At 45.3% G+C, this 15,469-nt stretch overlaps 1 protein-coding gene across 1 annotated transcript in view; it reads right to left on the bottom strand.

Annotated features, from left to right (window-relative positions):
* Window positions 1-10,113: 10,113 nt before the first annotated feature.
* NTSR1 (neurotensin receptor 1) overlaps window positions 10,114-15,469 on the bottom strand; it is a 54,701-nt gene continuing 49,345 nt past the window's right edge. The window contains exon 4 of the mRNA XM_032127116.1: window positions 10,114-15,015. Within this exon, the coding sequence (XP_031983007.1) occupies window positions 14,766-15,015 (250 nt within the window). The 3' untranslated portion in view covers window positions 10,114-14,765. The remainder of the gene's footprint in view (window positions 15,016-15,469) is intronic.

The following is a 15,469-nucleotide window of genomic DNA, read 5'->3' on the forward strand; positions in this document are numbered from 1 at the left end:
ATGAAAATTCATGAGTGCAGGGTAAGAGACATTGGAAAATCAGACCTTCTGTCAGTCATTACCCTGCAGATACTTTTTTTAGGGCAGGAATGGGTAAGCTGGCGTTATGGGGCCTTGCTGTGTGATTTGCCAAGCAGTCCCAAATGCCCTCGTGTAACGACTAGTGATGAAGGCAAATTGTGTTAATGATCCTGGCACTGCAGTGAGCTGGGTTATGCAACTGTGCAGCTCTGGCTGATGGTGGATGTTGACTTTGCTGACCAGGCCACAGTGGCTCCTTGAAGAGAAGTGGCTCTCATGAAAGGGGAAACGTTTTAAGAGGCTCCAAAGCATGCGATCTGTAATGGATTCACGTGAGTGGGCAGCATCCTGAGAGGTGAACAAGCACTACAGAAAAAAGAGCCTGTGACAAGAGCATTGGAGGGAGAGAAAGGGGCTCCTCTGCTTGGGCTGAGACTGCGCCACTGAGGTGAGATCTCTGCTGTCAGCCAGGGAAAGCCAGTGGCTTCTTGCCGTGGCTACTCTTAGTAGGGTCTCCACAGCTAATTTAATACTTTAAATTTAATACTCTAATTTAAGAAAGAGCGACTCCCAGGGTCGTTGCTGCTGTCACAAAATGCTGTTGTCCTACCTGTCCTAAAGTTAGGAGAAATTAAAACGGTGACTTGATTTCTCCTGGCAGTAAAGCCCATGATGTTAATTATTGGAAAACCAAACCCTTTGCACTGCTGTGGCCTCTTGACCATGTTTGCTGAGGTTACCCAGATGTTCATTATGAAGTTTTACCCTGTCTGTGAGGAGACTCCCTGGGAGAGGGGTGGATGGTTGCTGGGTTTCAGCGTGCAGCCTGGTTTGGAAATGCAGCGCAACCAGGGAGCCCATAGTGATGTTCCCCAAAGCTGCAGAGCTGAGGAGGAGCTGATATTCTTGGTGTCTGATCTGTTCTTGGAACATTAAACCCAGACTGCTTCTGTCTGGGCCTTCAGGGTTCAGATCTCCTGGGGCTTTTCTGAAGTGACAAAAAGCAAGTTGATTTTCTGGAAAGGCTTTTCTCGGGAAGGCTTTACCCTACAAAATGTTGGCAGCTCTCCACCCTTACTCTCTTCAGGGTACAGGGGGAAACTTTCTTAGTATCTGGCAGAGCAAAGCTCATGAGGGAATTTTAAAACATTGAAGTGCCTGCAATTCAGAGATGCTGCAGGAGTCATCTAATGCACATTTATTTTGCATGGGAATTTTGCAAATGTAGCTAAATAATAACATTGTTTTGCTTTTTCTGTTATGAGGTGTTTAACATCTCTGATGCAGATCCCCAGGAATATATGTGTTTAAATTCAAACTTGACCCTAGGAGGGGAAGAACCAATTTTCTGCTCTTGTGTCAAGCCCGAGTGATGATGAATTGGCAGGACCTGCCTCTCACATATTTTCATTTAGATCCTTTTTAGTATGTGATAGCAAATGGAATGTTGAAGATAGGCTAATCCTTGTCCTTGCTTTGCCAAGCATCAAACTGAAATAGCTGATGTCTTCCTGAGACACTTTGTCAGCATCTCATGGGAAAACGGGAGCAAAAGGCTGCAGTCAACATTTCTGCAGCGTTGTTCCAAACAGGGTGGCTGATGTGTGAGCTCACAAAATGTGCAAACAAGGGACTGTGACCACATTACCCCTTACCTGTCAAAGACCTCGGCCCAGCCCCTGTTTCAGCAGGAGGGCACTGACACCAGGGGGACAAGGCTTGCCCTGTGTCAGCACCCAGCAGTTACTACAGAGGAGTTTGCAAAACTGAGGAACTTCTCCAAAGAAGCCAGGCACTTGTGAGTAGGATTTTTTTTTTTAATTGGTTTCCACCTGTCAGACTTGTCAGTGGTGAAACTGGATGTTTTCACAGAGAAAAAATCCTTCCCCCTCATCCACCCCCGCATGTCCTGCCTCCCCATGGCCCATCTCCAGCTCCAAAGTGACAGCTGAGCAGGTTTATTTCTGTCAGCAGGACTGGAGGAGGCTGTGAGAAGAGGCATCCCACAGCTCTGGTTCCTAGCTGGTATTTTGTGTCTGATCTTTGTTAGGGAATCATTTCCTTTGGGTGCTGCTGAGACTCTGCTGGGATCCATTCCCCAGCCTTCAGGCTGACGTCGTGCCTGAGATGTGCAGGGGCTTTAGCAACAGCCTGGCAGCTCTGCACAGGGTTGGGATGATCTGTCCCTCTTCAGAACGTCCCAGGTGCCATGGCATTGGTCTCTGGTACCAGGTCCCACAGGTGGCTGTGCTTGGGCTGAAGCTTGGGCACAGAGGGACCACCTGGCAGGGGCTGTGAGAGAGTGCTTGGAAACTTAAACTGGGACTGCTCAAAGAGGAGGGTCCCTGGCACAAGCCCTGCCTCTTCTCATGGGAAGGAGCAACTGGAAAGCATGGGTGAGGATTTTGCCACTGAGTGACAGGGAGAATTAGGGGAGAAAGGAAACAGTTCTCTTCTGCTGACAGTAGGAGACAGAGGCAGAGCAGTGAACAACCCAGCCACAGCCATGTTGTGTACCTGTATCCCAAAGCCCACTCTGCAGCTGACTTCCCTGCTCATATCCCTTCCCCTACTGGAGGTAAAATATAGGAAAGACTTGGGTGGTGAAACCAAAGTGAAAGAAGGCCGTGGCTTTGAGTTATGGGGGGAAAAAAAGGAAAGAAACTTCCCTTGTACACTGTTATCACCCAAGAGATTTCTGTTTCCACCAAAATCACGGAATTCCCTGAGCCTTTGAAACAGAATGGATCAGTTCATCAGACAACTGAGATGACAACATTATTGGTGTCCTCAGGTCAAGCCTGTCATGTTGAATTAACAGCTCATAAGGCACAAGAAGTGCTGTTTCCCCCCTGTGAATCAGAACTGAGACATCACCTGCACAAGTAATTGTATTAGTTTTGAATCAACAATGAAAACAAAGGATAAACAATTATCTACTTAAGTTCTTCATCCTTTTTGGTAACATCATTGCACAGAGTAACTGAATTACCGTTGTCTTCCCATTTGTCATGGGGTTTATGAGACACCCTTTCTTCCTCTCCCCTGCCCGTGCCATCGTGTGCATGAACACTCTGAGCAAATCGCCCAAAGGGCCTCTGGCTCTGCATCTAAGGCTGGGAGCCTTGGTCAAAGATGTCCTGGTGTCCATCTGCTTTGTGGGGATGTCAACTGCAAGCTCCTGGTGTGGTTTAAAAGGAAAAGCGATCCCCTGCCGAGGGGATGGGAGCAGAGAGGAGAAAATGTGGGAGGAAGGAAATGTTCATGCCCCAGGGCACCTCCTGACGTGTTACAGGGCTGATACAGAACTGGAATTGGCCTTTTCTAAGTGATGCTTAAAGAGGAGCTGGTCTCTGCATACCGGAGAGCTTTCCTTCAGGTGAGATCCACATGTGCCTGCACAATCCCTGTGATGGGGCTACACTATCTGTGATATCCCATAGCTGGGGTGCAATCCCAGTTTTGCCTGCCTCAGGTTTGATTTCTCTGTACCTACGGAAATGTCGTGCATCAGAACCCAGCATTGCTCCCACCACAGCTCATGATTTATTTGAAATGAAATTCACTTTTCTGCATCATGGTTTTTCTGGGTACATCTGGTTATGATAAGGTCTCAGTGTTTGACTTTTGAAACATTAGACTCTCCAGCAGCACAGAACAGGGAAAATAAGGACTCTTACCTATGAATATTTATGGATAGACTTGAATTGTACTTTAGATTGCAATTCATTATTGCTGGGAGAGCAGTAGATAGAAGGCAATATTCAATTTATTAAAATGTTTTCTCTTTTGTGCTTTGATCAGTGAAGAAATTTATTTGAAATTTGTGTAGTTTAAGTCTCAGTATTAAAATCTTATTAAAGTTACAGTCTTACTAAAGAAAACAAAACAAGGAAAAAAGCTGTCCACAACACCAATAAGCCAGAAATATTTCTGCTCACAAACAGTAAAAATGTAGAGTTGACCCAAGCTATTTTAAAGAGCAGATACTTTGATATGAACAGAAACACAAATTATCCTCAATTTAAACATTCATGAGGTGGAACCACAGCTGCTCAAGTGAAACTTCTGCTTGTTAATCCTAAATAAGAGGAGCTGGTTGGAAAGATGTGAATATTTTCACTGGACATGAAATCAATCAAACCAAACACTTTCATTTTAAGGTTCTGTGACTGACCATTTTTCCCAAATTTAGTATTGGGAGAGGAGGGATGACTTTGAAAATACCTCTGATTGAAAATATGAATTGGGAAGGTGGGTACTGGTAAAGATGCAGATTAACATGCTCTGGAGCTGTATTTGGGAGCAGGAAATCCTGAAAACCTTCCCAGATTTGGGTATTTATCTCTCTCCTGGCTATCCCACTTCTCCCTTTCTCCTGCAAGCCAGATGAGTGCCCCATTCCTCGCCTCTGCACCATCAGCTCCAATCCTCTTCCTCCCTCTGACTTCCCAAGTGTTTTAGCAGCTCTCCCATAGCTGGGTAGCTACAGGGAAGACTCTAAAGACAGGAGATTTTCTTAGGTGCTCTGAGGAGCTACTACCAAACTGAATTGAAATAAATTTCATCTGAGCAGAAGGGAAAATGTCCTCAGTTGCACTTCAGAATAATTGCTCTGCAAGAGAGTTGAGAACAGCTAAAAAATACAGAACTCTGGCCAAAAAGAGACAGTGATTGTGGGAACAGGCATTTTCTGGGAGATGTGAGCAAAATTAGCTCTTTGTTTCTCTGCTTTACTCTGATGCTTGGTGAGGGGATGATGTACTGAGCAGGTTGACAGGGTTGTACCTGGGCCCTTGCTTCATCCCACTGCAGCAGGCAGTCATCTGACCAGCCCTGTTTCCCCTCATTTCGATCACAATCCTATTCTGTATTTCTCTGTGCACAGTTAAAAACCTTCCTGAGAAACTCAATTTGTGCACCACAAGAAATTGGCTCAATTTCAAATAAATATGCCTTACCCTCAGTTTTAAAAATTTTCACCCCAACAAAACATCTTTCCCATCACATCATCTGACTCATTATTTCATTTTGGTCCTCCTGCTCCTAATTCTCCAGTACTCTGGTGCCAACCTCTAAGGAAGTCTATTGGGTTCATCAGAGTCTTGCTGTGACTCATGGCCCCTTCTTACAGAAAACAGGCTTTTCCTCTTGATGAAGACAACCAATCTTCAAACCCTATGGTGCCTTCTGGGGAGATGGATATGAAACACAGACAGATCCCGAGCCCTGGAGCCAATCTCCCAGGAAAATGAATAGCACAGGAGGACGAATTGTTGTAAACAAGTGGAAGTGAGACTTAGGTTGAAAAGAAAAGCTTTTGACTGATCTGTGAAGATGCAAAAATCAGACAGGAGCAGAATGTGTTCTCTTTTTTTTTCCCTTTTCCGTTTTCCAGGGATTTTTGTTGCATGCTGATGTTCTAACACAACTGTGTTCTCCCTGAAAAGGTCTGTGAATCCTTTTGATGGCATGGTGTATATGGAAACACAGAGGGCAAATAGAATTATCATTGTGCACTGATGGCACCCACACTTTCTGAAGACTTTTGAAGTCCTTTGTACCTTTTATCCTACACCATAGGCTGATATGGCACAATCTCCCTCAAAGCTGAGTATTGAAAATTCAGAGTTTTTGGGCTGGGGGGAAACCAAAGTGAGATCTGCTCTCTGCAGAAACCTTTTCTGCCTCTATCTCCCTGTACAGAGGTTCATTAATTTTGTGTTTTCCTTCCAGACTGAGGAGTGGAGCAGAAATAGCCCTCCCCAGTTTTTATTTTAATGTTCATCTATGGGTAGCTTTAGCTTTCCTGTTCACCACAAATATAAAGCTGCCACTCAAACACTGACTCTTTGCTAAGCTTATTGATGAAATGTTCTCCCAGTAGAATCTTCCCCAGGGATCAGATGATAACAATGTGGCTGATCTCCCAGAGACCATATCACCTTAGGGCAAGGGGAGAGGAATTTTTACCATTCAGCCATTCTAAGATGAAGACATTGCTCTTCAAGGCTCTTCATGACAGTGTTCTTCACAGTCAGGTTGGATGGGGCTTGGAGCAACCTGATTTAGTGGAAGGTGTCCCTACCTGTGGCAGGGGATTGGAATGAGATGATTTTTAAGGTCCCTTCCAACCCAAACCATTCTGTGATTCAGTCATGAGGAGCTGATTGTACTGGTGTATCCATGGGGTGAGACTGGCACATGGCAGAATGCATTTTTCCCTGTCTCCAAAATTCCATGAAAACTTATTAAGATACAAAGTGAAATCTGCAAGTTGAATGCCAGGGAGCTCCAAATGATGAACAACATATTACGAGCACTGAGCCATGTTGTGATAAAAGCTCTCCCCCCTTGCCATTGTAATATATACAATAAGCAAGGATTATTGTCCTGTATTCAATAAAAATCAGCACCAGAGCCTTTGTTCCTTCCAGACACAATCTGTGAACTCTGATTTCTCTTTTAATCTGATCAGCACCTCTGGCATTTAAGACTGGAGCTGTGAACAGAATGAAGAGCTTCATTTTCCCCTGCTAAATGATACTTTTTTAAAAAGCCTCAGAAAAGAGAAACAAACAGAGCTAGATTGGGTCACTTACAAACACAAACTGGGTTTCTTTACAGATGCAAACAGGTTTATACCAGTTGTGCAGGTGGGCATTCATAAAGGCTCAGAAGTGCTCCACAAATTTGTATTTTCTTTCATCTCAAAAGCCTACAGGCTTGTGTTTATGAGTTTTCCTAGATCAGCCTAGATCAGAGTTCTCACTCCTTTGGGCAAGAGGATTAACCAGTCTGGCTGCCTTGCTGTGGTGCCACTGGTCACCAGCTTTAACAACCCTGTACCATTTGCTTGCTCTGGTCTGGCTCAAGCCCAGAGGAAGGAGAGGGATTAAGTCTCAAGGTCTGGGTCAGAAAACACCAACCACGACATAAGGAGTTTTCCTGGACTGGTTACGAAAAATGTTATGTTTGTGTTGATGGTAAAGAGAAATTAATCTTATTCCAATTGCCAGTCTGAAGGAAGACAAAAAAGATGATTTATTACAGTAATGTGAAACTTTGTAAGAATCCATGCTCTGTGTGGGAGCTGCACTAATAACGCTGTTGGCAGTCGTAGCTGCTTTCCAGCTGGACAGGAGAACCAAAACGTCCAAAATGTCAGGTGTCACAGATTTCATTACAGCTCCCTGTGGCACTGCTAGGGTCACTCCCATTTAATGGAGCTTGTCGCTGTTTGGGTATTTTTTAAATTCAGCACACAATGCTTCACCTTCTCCTGCAATGTGCACGGAGCAGACACCGAGGATAACAGCACCGTCAAGAACACTCTGAGAGCTGCCAAGTGCTGTGACAAGGTTGTCGCTGTAGCTGACAACCAGCAAGAAGCTGCTTTTTAATGGTTGAGTGTTGGCATGTTTTACTAATATGTGTCTTGGAATGGAGGCTTAATATAGCTCCTGAGCTACCTGCTTATGCTGAGTGAAGGGAAAGATGAAGCAGAACTGACTGCTGGAAACACTGGGGTTTGAGACTCTGGTCTACAAGATTTCATTGCAGCCCTTGGGTGAATCTCAGAAGTTCATGTGCCTGAAATCCGTCCCTAAAATAAATGTACCATTGCAGTGAGGAAGGTATGGAGTGTGCTGGATTGTTGGAAGTGTGCTAATGCTGCTAAATCTTGGTAACAATGGCTACTGCATGTCCATTACTTTGGGAAATTTTGGGATGCTGGCGAGATCTATATTTACCCTCCTTCAGCTTAAAGCCATTCTCCCTTGTCCTCTCACTCCAGATTCTTGTAAAAACTCCCTCTCCAGCTCTCTTGAAGCCTCTTCAGGTACTGAAAGGGGTTCTAAGGTCTCCCTGGAACTTTCTTTTCTCCAGGCTGAACAGCCATGGGCAAAACATCATCCCAGGTGTGGCTGCAGCACCCACACATGCACTTACACACTCACTCCAAATTTTTGGTCCTTCTCCTTCTCTTTCTTGAAAGCCCTGGCTGGCTTGGCTGCTTTGTATCACCAGTGATATGCTGTTTAACTAACTTTGCTGGTTCTCTATTTAGACTAGATGTTAGGAAGAAATTCTTCCCTGTGAGGGTGGTGGGGCCCTGGCACAGGGTGCCCAGAGAAGCTGTGGCTGCCCCATCCCTGGAAGTGTTCAAAGCTGGGTTGGACAGGGCTTGGAGCAACCTGGGATAGTGGAAGGTGTCCCTGCCCATGGCAGGGGGTGGCACTGGATGATCTTTAAGGTCCCTTCCAAGCCAAACCATTCTGTGATTCCATGACTCTTTGATCCTTTCCCACTGACATTTTGCTGAGTGAGCCTGGGACTGGGCTGGCAGCCCATGGATGCTGGGCTGGCTGCTGTGAGCTCCCCTGGCATCTTTTTGTTCCCAGTAAACAACCCCAGCAGCTTGGTTTGGCTGCCCTGCAGCAGTCAGGCCATGCCTGTGCCTGTGCTTCTTGGGGGGTTTTTCACTTGAGTGCCCAAAATCACTTCAGGTTCTACTTTGTGCTTCCCAGCCCACAGGAGACCTGGAATAATAACTGTGATGTGCTGCCTTATTGCTTAAATACCCTCATGAATATACTCCAACCTTATCTACAGTTCAAACAAATTCAATAAGGCAGAGCAGGATTTAAAGATATTTTAAATAAATTAACTTCTGCATGGATGTTTATTAAGTTTTATGAAGCCATTTACTAAAATGTAACATTTTTTTTCGAAAGGTGCCTGAAATTTTCCCCTTGTGAACTATGGAAATTGCTTTTATAATTGAAATGAGAAATAAGAGCCAAGCTGAAAGCATCCCTCATGGCCCGAGGCAAAGTCCTTGTGCTTTTCTAAAGGAAAAATAGAATCATTTGACTCTCCACATCTTTTGTTTTCCTTCCCATTTGCGGGGCGTGACGTGGTGCACACTTGCGTGACACTGGCTGGGAGGGTGGCCTGGGAGGAGTGGGGGCTCTGCTTCTCAGGATTTGGCTTTTTCCAGGAGTCAGCCCTGAGCTAGACAAGTCACGAGCAGACAGCAGCATTTTTCACTCCAGCTTGAACACGGGCTGGATTTCTGCATAAGCCATGGAGGCTCCACTGGGAGCACCGTGCCCAGCACAGAGGTCTCCTGCAGCCAGGAAACGAGGATGCTGCCATGTGCTGTGGATTTCCACTGCTGAAGACGTGAGCCTCAGGCTGAAAATACACCTTTGAGCAGAGCAGGGCTGAATACCAAAAAAAGTATCCACAAAATAAGTTATTTTGATGCTTTAATGCTTGATGGTGTAGGGACAATAGAGGCTCCTGCTCTTCTCATCTGGAAGCAGCACCGAAAAGCCTTTGGAGAGGCAGTGCATTTGAGCTAGGTTTTAGAAGATGGATTTTCCAGGCATGAATGATTCAAAATATTTAAATTTTATTCTCTTGGTGCTTTCCAAGCAACATTTCCCTCTACCAGAAATGGAAACAAAAAGGTCGAATGGTTAAAAACGATGAAGATTTTATGGCTCAGCTCAGCTATTGCACAACAGAACATTAACCAGGAGCTGCAGGGAGGATGGAGGTGACTGATTTTTGCTCATTTAGTGTAAGGACACTTTAATATCACAGGTAGTACCAAAGAATCCTGTTCCCACAAAATTACATTTGTTTTAGAAAAATAAACGATCTCCATTCCCACACTTCTCACACTTCCTTCACTCCACACGCTCCACACCCTGGATGGGCCGGATGCTCTCATTGCTGTGCCCAACAGCAGAGCAGGAGAGCACAGATCTGATGCTTTTAACAGCTCTCAGGAAGGATTTCTCAGGGCAAGCATCACTGATGGGAGTGTCCTTCAAACCTAACTAGTTCCCCTGTTTGAGTGCTGACCTGAAGACAGAGCAGCAGCTGATGTTTGGGTGCTGTTTGCGCTGCACAGTGCAGGGAGAGGAGCACTCAGGGCCCTTCTGCAGAGCAGCTGCAAATCCCAATTCAAGGCCAATAGGATTTCACCAGTTTAGACCCCAGCCAGGGTGCCTGTGCTGATAACCAGGCTGTGTGATAAAGGCACACCTGCCACTTCAAGCAAAAGCAGCACAAGCCTTAAATTTGGATATTTATTTCTTAGGATCAATAAATGACAAAATAAAATACCATACAGTACAAAGGCTATATCGGGAATTAACCATTTCATTACACTTTGATCAGTAAATACAGTATCAATAATAGCATGTTACATTGAAAGAGTGTTTCCCATTGCCACACAGAAGGATTCCACACCCTCTTCCTTCCCTTTGTCACAGAAAATAGTACAAAGTAGACACGGACACACTTTTAACATTCATTTTTTTCCCCATTGAGCAACAGGCCACAGAAAATAAAGCACATCAACATTTTGTATCTCAGAATAAAATAAAAAATAAAGGTGCACTTTAAAAAATATTTGCCATAAATACAATATGTGCAGGATTATCGGGTGGCACAGCTGGGGAAGGACTCTGGATCACAAAGCCAGGACACAGCATCATGAGATTTGGATTAGCAATTTCTGTTCTCGTACTAAGCAAACCCAGACTGAGGACAGGAAGAGTGGTTGAGCTGTGATGTGAAGAACCAGACAGAGCTCTAGCAGATACAGCTTTGGTTAAAGAGTCACCAAACAACACAGCCAGGAGGACACCGGACTGACACTCACAGCGCCGTACACAGAGGTGCTCCCGTGCCCTGGGGAGGTTTGCTGTCTCTGCCCAAGAGCAGCAGTGATGCAGCTGCACAGATGATGGGTTCAAACCTGCAGCACGAGCTGTCTGCAGCACCAGCACACTTGGGGATTGTTTCACTGAACGCTGGATGCTAGAAATGCAGAGTCCTGCTATTGTTGTGTTTACGGCACGTGCCCTGCTAACCCTCCTTGCTGATTTTCCACTGAGTTTGCTCCTGAAAAGCTCGCTGAAGTGAGGTCTCATGTACCTTACAAAAAAAGACAAGCCCAGCACAGCATTCCAACACTGATGGACCGGGCCTGTGGTGAGAAAGTCCTGTCTGTGGGAAATTTCTGAATAGCAAAATGACTTGATAAACCTGATTTCACACTGCCAAACGGATTGCTCTGGCAAGAGCACTGTGAAGAGAAACAAAACCTCAAAATAACGTTTGAAGAGGTCACTTGATAGACTCTCTTCAGAGGGGAATTTCTCAGAATCCATCTGGCAGCACTTCACATCTGTGGGTTCCACAGATTTTATTCTTTTTTTAGTCAAAACAAACAGTTCCAAACACAGGGAATTTGCATAGATGAGCAGAGGCCCCAACACTCACCCCTGCTTTGCTGAGGAGTTCAGCCAAGACAGGACACAACGGATGGGAATTTGTGTTCTGTCTAATGGCAAAAACCATTCACATCAGATTAAATTTAAAAACCTTTCCAGGTTCGCAGTTCAATCATTGTTAAAAGGCATGTAAAGAACCGTTTATCTGGTAAATATGGGGCTGTTTGTACCTTTTTCTTCTCTGCTGTATCATCTTTCCTTTACAAGGCCGAGCTGGACGGGGCTTGGAGCAATCTGCTCTAGGGAAAGGTGTCCCTGCCCATGGCAGGGGTTTGGAACTGGATGGGCTTTAAGGTCCCTTCCAACCCAAACTCTCCAGTGATTCTCTGGAAACTATTGGGATTTGCAGTGAGTTATCCTCACTTCTTCGCATCTCTAAGTTGAATATAGCAAAATTAGGTGAGGGGGGAAGAGAGGATGAAACCAGCTGTAACTTACACTGCTCAGCTCAAGGTTGTCAGATTTGGCCAGTGGAAGAGGTAGCTTTGAGCTGCAATCTCAGATTAAGGCCATGGACCCAGGTCTGCTTTCCTGTTAAACTGCAAGAACAGAGCTGTAGAAGTCAGCAAACCACTTGGATAAATCCCCCAAGTTCCCCCAGCTCTTCAGCACTCCAGTGACCCAGCAAACACTGTGGAAGGAGCTTATGAAAAGTTCACATTTACTCCAGCTTTCTCCCACTGTCATGTCAAACCAAAAATAAACCTGCCAGTTTCTCTGAGCTGTGATCAAATATTCTGTAAGCTGCCAGTGTATCTCAGTAGTGAAGATCTAAACCAAGCATCTTATGTGAAACAACAAGTTTTGTACAGTGTTTCCTAAGATAATCAAGCACATTTCAGCAGGTTGGTGTTGGACAACTGTAGTAATAATGCTTAATATTTCAAAAGCAAATGAGATATGCAGGGTGTTAAATTGCAATGGAAGTCAAAGCAATGCAGTTGCAGCTTCTGTGGGAGGTTTCAGAAAGTGCCTCCCAGCTGCTGACTGTATTTAGAGGTGAAGTAAAAAAAATTGGGTCCTCCACAAACATTTGAAGTGTCTTGCCTGGAAGGCCAATGTTAAATTTGTGACATCAAGACTCCTCTTCCTTTCAAGGCAGACCTTTCCCCTCTCCTGTTCATGGTACCTGGATTTTCCCACAAGTCAGGATGAGCAGGTCTTCTAGAGATTCTTCTTCCAACCTGCCCGAGCCATTTCATACACACCATACACGGAAAATATTTGCTGGTTTCTCACAGATTTCCTTCTGAAGAGACCAGTCTCCTTTATGCCTGTTTGTTTCATTTCATTTATTTGTCTGCCACTACCTGTTTTCTTTGTCAAGGAGGAGTCAACAGTACATGAGCAACAAAAGTGCTTGGTCTAATATAATCTCTGCCCTCTGCTTGGTACAACCAGGGCAAGAGATCACAAGAAGGCATGACAGAACAGAGCTTGCAGTTTGGCTGAATCAGAAGAAACTAAAGCCTCACTGACTTTTATTTGGAGCCCTTTCTTTTGCCAGGGTTCTGTACTAGGCATTAAAACCAGCTCCCATCCCTGGCAGGTGTGGTTGGAGGCTGTGGCTGGTGGGCTGCCGTGGTAGCAAGCTGGGTACAGCTGCCCTGTTATAAATGCCCCAAAAGTGGTCAGTCACCACCACCAACTCACAGCAGATGCCCCCAAATGGGTGTTTCCTCTATGTGCTGAGCCCAACAGGACCTACACCGCAAGTCCAGGGAGTTGTACTCGATGATTCTTGTGAGTCCCTTATAATTTGGCATGTTCTGTGATTCTATGATGTGACATCTGCAGCAGATGTCACCCAGTGGTTCAGTAACTGGTCTCCATCATTGTGTGACCCTCACTGGAGTTAATCCACACCTCCAGCACTGTGGCTTCAGTTAGGGACCACAGGTGCTCATTAGCTGAAGAGTGACATGGGATGGGCAAAGCCCAGAAAGCCGAACTGAGCCCACTCTTCTACTTTGTCACCTTATAGAGCCAAATGCTGCTCTCCTGATGATGTGTAGTGTGAAAGGGGACACAAGGTCACCACCAGCAGAGGTTGCACAGGATGATTGGTCAGGTTCCAGGTTCGTACAGGTCGCCATTTGGGGAAAAAAGCCCTTTAGCCTGTCCCAGAGCCCTGTGATTTTGGTACTAAAGACTCTGCAGCAATTTGCTGTATCACACAGTGGGCTGTTAGAGGTGGAACCATATGGGACAAAAGCTCATGCTCTCCTGACCAGCTGGGAAATTCCAAAGAGACTTTTCAGGTCTTGTTTCTGTTCCTCTGGCTTGTTAAAAGAAAGTGGGTTTAGAGCCAAGACTCCCCAGTTTAGACCTTCTTATGCTCTGCATTTGAACTACCTGAATGTTTGGGTACAGCTCAGTGTGCCAACACATCTGGTAGCAAAAAGTAATAAAAGAAAAGGTAGAACAAGAGGACCTGCTGCCTACAACTGCTATAAACTGAGATGTTAGCCTCATGGAAATGGTGAGGAAAACAAGTAAAACTGGAATAAGAATAGGAAAAATCTGAAGGTCCCACAGAACTGGGGCAGATTTCTCTTATCTCAGCAGCCTGGAGCCCTCATGAGCTCAGAGTTTTGTCACCTCTTAATGCAGGCCAGCAAACTGTTCTCCCTGGTAAAAAATAGGATTTGGCTGTATGGCAAAAGGAAGATTTTCCATTTCTGTTCATTTTCAGCACTCCATGTGGGCACAGCCTCTGCATTCTTGACTTTGCCAGAGACTCTGCTGTTACCAGTGCAGAGGTACCAATGCCAGGCACTGTGGATGCCCTAAAGCCAAAGGTGACCCCACTCCCCAGGCCACAGCCACCCCAGCCTAGGTAAGGCATCGTCTGTTCTTATTGAATTTCAAGGAGCCAGAGCGGCTCTCTTGAGCACCTCGGTCGTATTACTCACAATGGAGATATATATTTCTAAATAACCACCTGGCTCCCTGAGTTTTCACTCCTCGTTCATTGAACATCCCACAGACGAGCATGTCCATTCTCCAAAAACATCCCTTTCTGCTCAAAGCTTCTTTCTCCTCATCAAACTCTCTGCTCGGTGCCACCAGGAGACGTGATCTCAAACCCTTGGATGTGAACATGGCATCTCTGCACTGAGAAAAGGATGAAATGCAGAACAGTTTTGCCTAAGTCGAACACATTTTGGCTTCCCAGTTAACACCACACCTGGATTTATGCCAGACTGAAGTTACAATACATGTAGACATTACTCACAAGAGGCAAGGCCAATGCTCGAAAATAACCTCAAAGTTACTGGCAGAACAAAGCCTATTTTCCCAACAAAAATGACTTTGCTAAACACATTTGTGTTATGTGAATTTGGAGACCATGCATGAAAGTCACAGAGGCCTCTCTCAAGTTTTGACTCCACGACGAATTGTGTTCCTCCTCCTCCTTCAGCTTCAGTACGTAGTTTCCCTTGTGACCTGGCTGGAAAATGTGTGGTTGCTGGAGATGCTGTTGGATTTCCTGGTGAAGGCCAGTCGTTTCTTCTTCTTCCTCCATGGCAGGCACAGGATTGTGAGTGTGGAGAGGAAGATCTGGCGGAAGTTTGCCGACACCAGGTTGTAGAGGATGGGGTTGATTGCTGAGCTGACGTAGAAGAGGACGTTTGTCAGCATGTAGAAGTAGTGGTAGAAATTGTAAAGGAAACTGGAAGAACAGATGAAAGATAAAAATCTTGAGTGTGAAGAACTCAAAGTCACAAGGGTGAGAAAAACATGAGCTGCTTTCCAGCTAACGTTTTTAGGCTGCAGACACAAGCTTACCAGTGGAGCCTGAGCCACCAAAACCCATCTATATCTTCAACTGGAACTGGTCAAACACGGATCAGATGCCTCTATGAAGACATTACCCCCTCACCAGCAGTTAAGAGACTTGTTTAAGCCCTGGGGCCAGATGCAATAGTTACCTCGTGCATTCATTTTTTTTTTTGGAAACAGGCATTCTGGAGACTGAGAAGCCAGACGGAAATTTGCTTCAGTGTCATACATATACATTAGCTCGACTTTTTTGGCTGCAGTTCTGATCTACAGAGGTTGCAGACGAGCCAAACTCCAGTAACAGATGCAGCTCTCTCCTCCCTCTGGCAGTGAGAGCAGCATCA

Source organism: Corvus moneduloides, chromosome 17 (genome assembly GCF_009650955.1).
Source record: "Corvus moneduloides isolate bCorMon1 chromosome 17, bCorMon1.pri, whole genome shotgun sequence".
In the NCBI taxonomy this organism is placed as follows: Eukaryota; Metazoa; Chordata; class Aves; order Passeriformes; family Corvidae; genus Corvus; species Corvus moneduloides.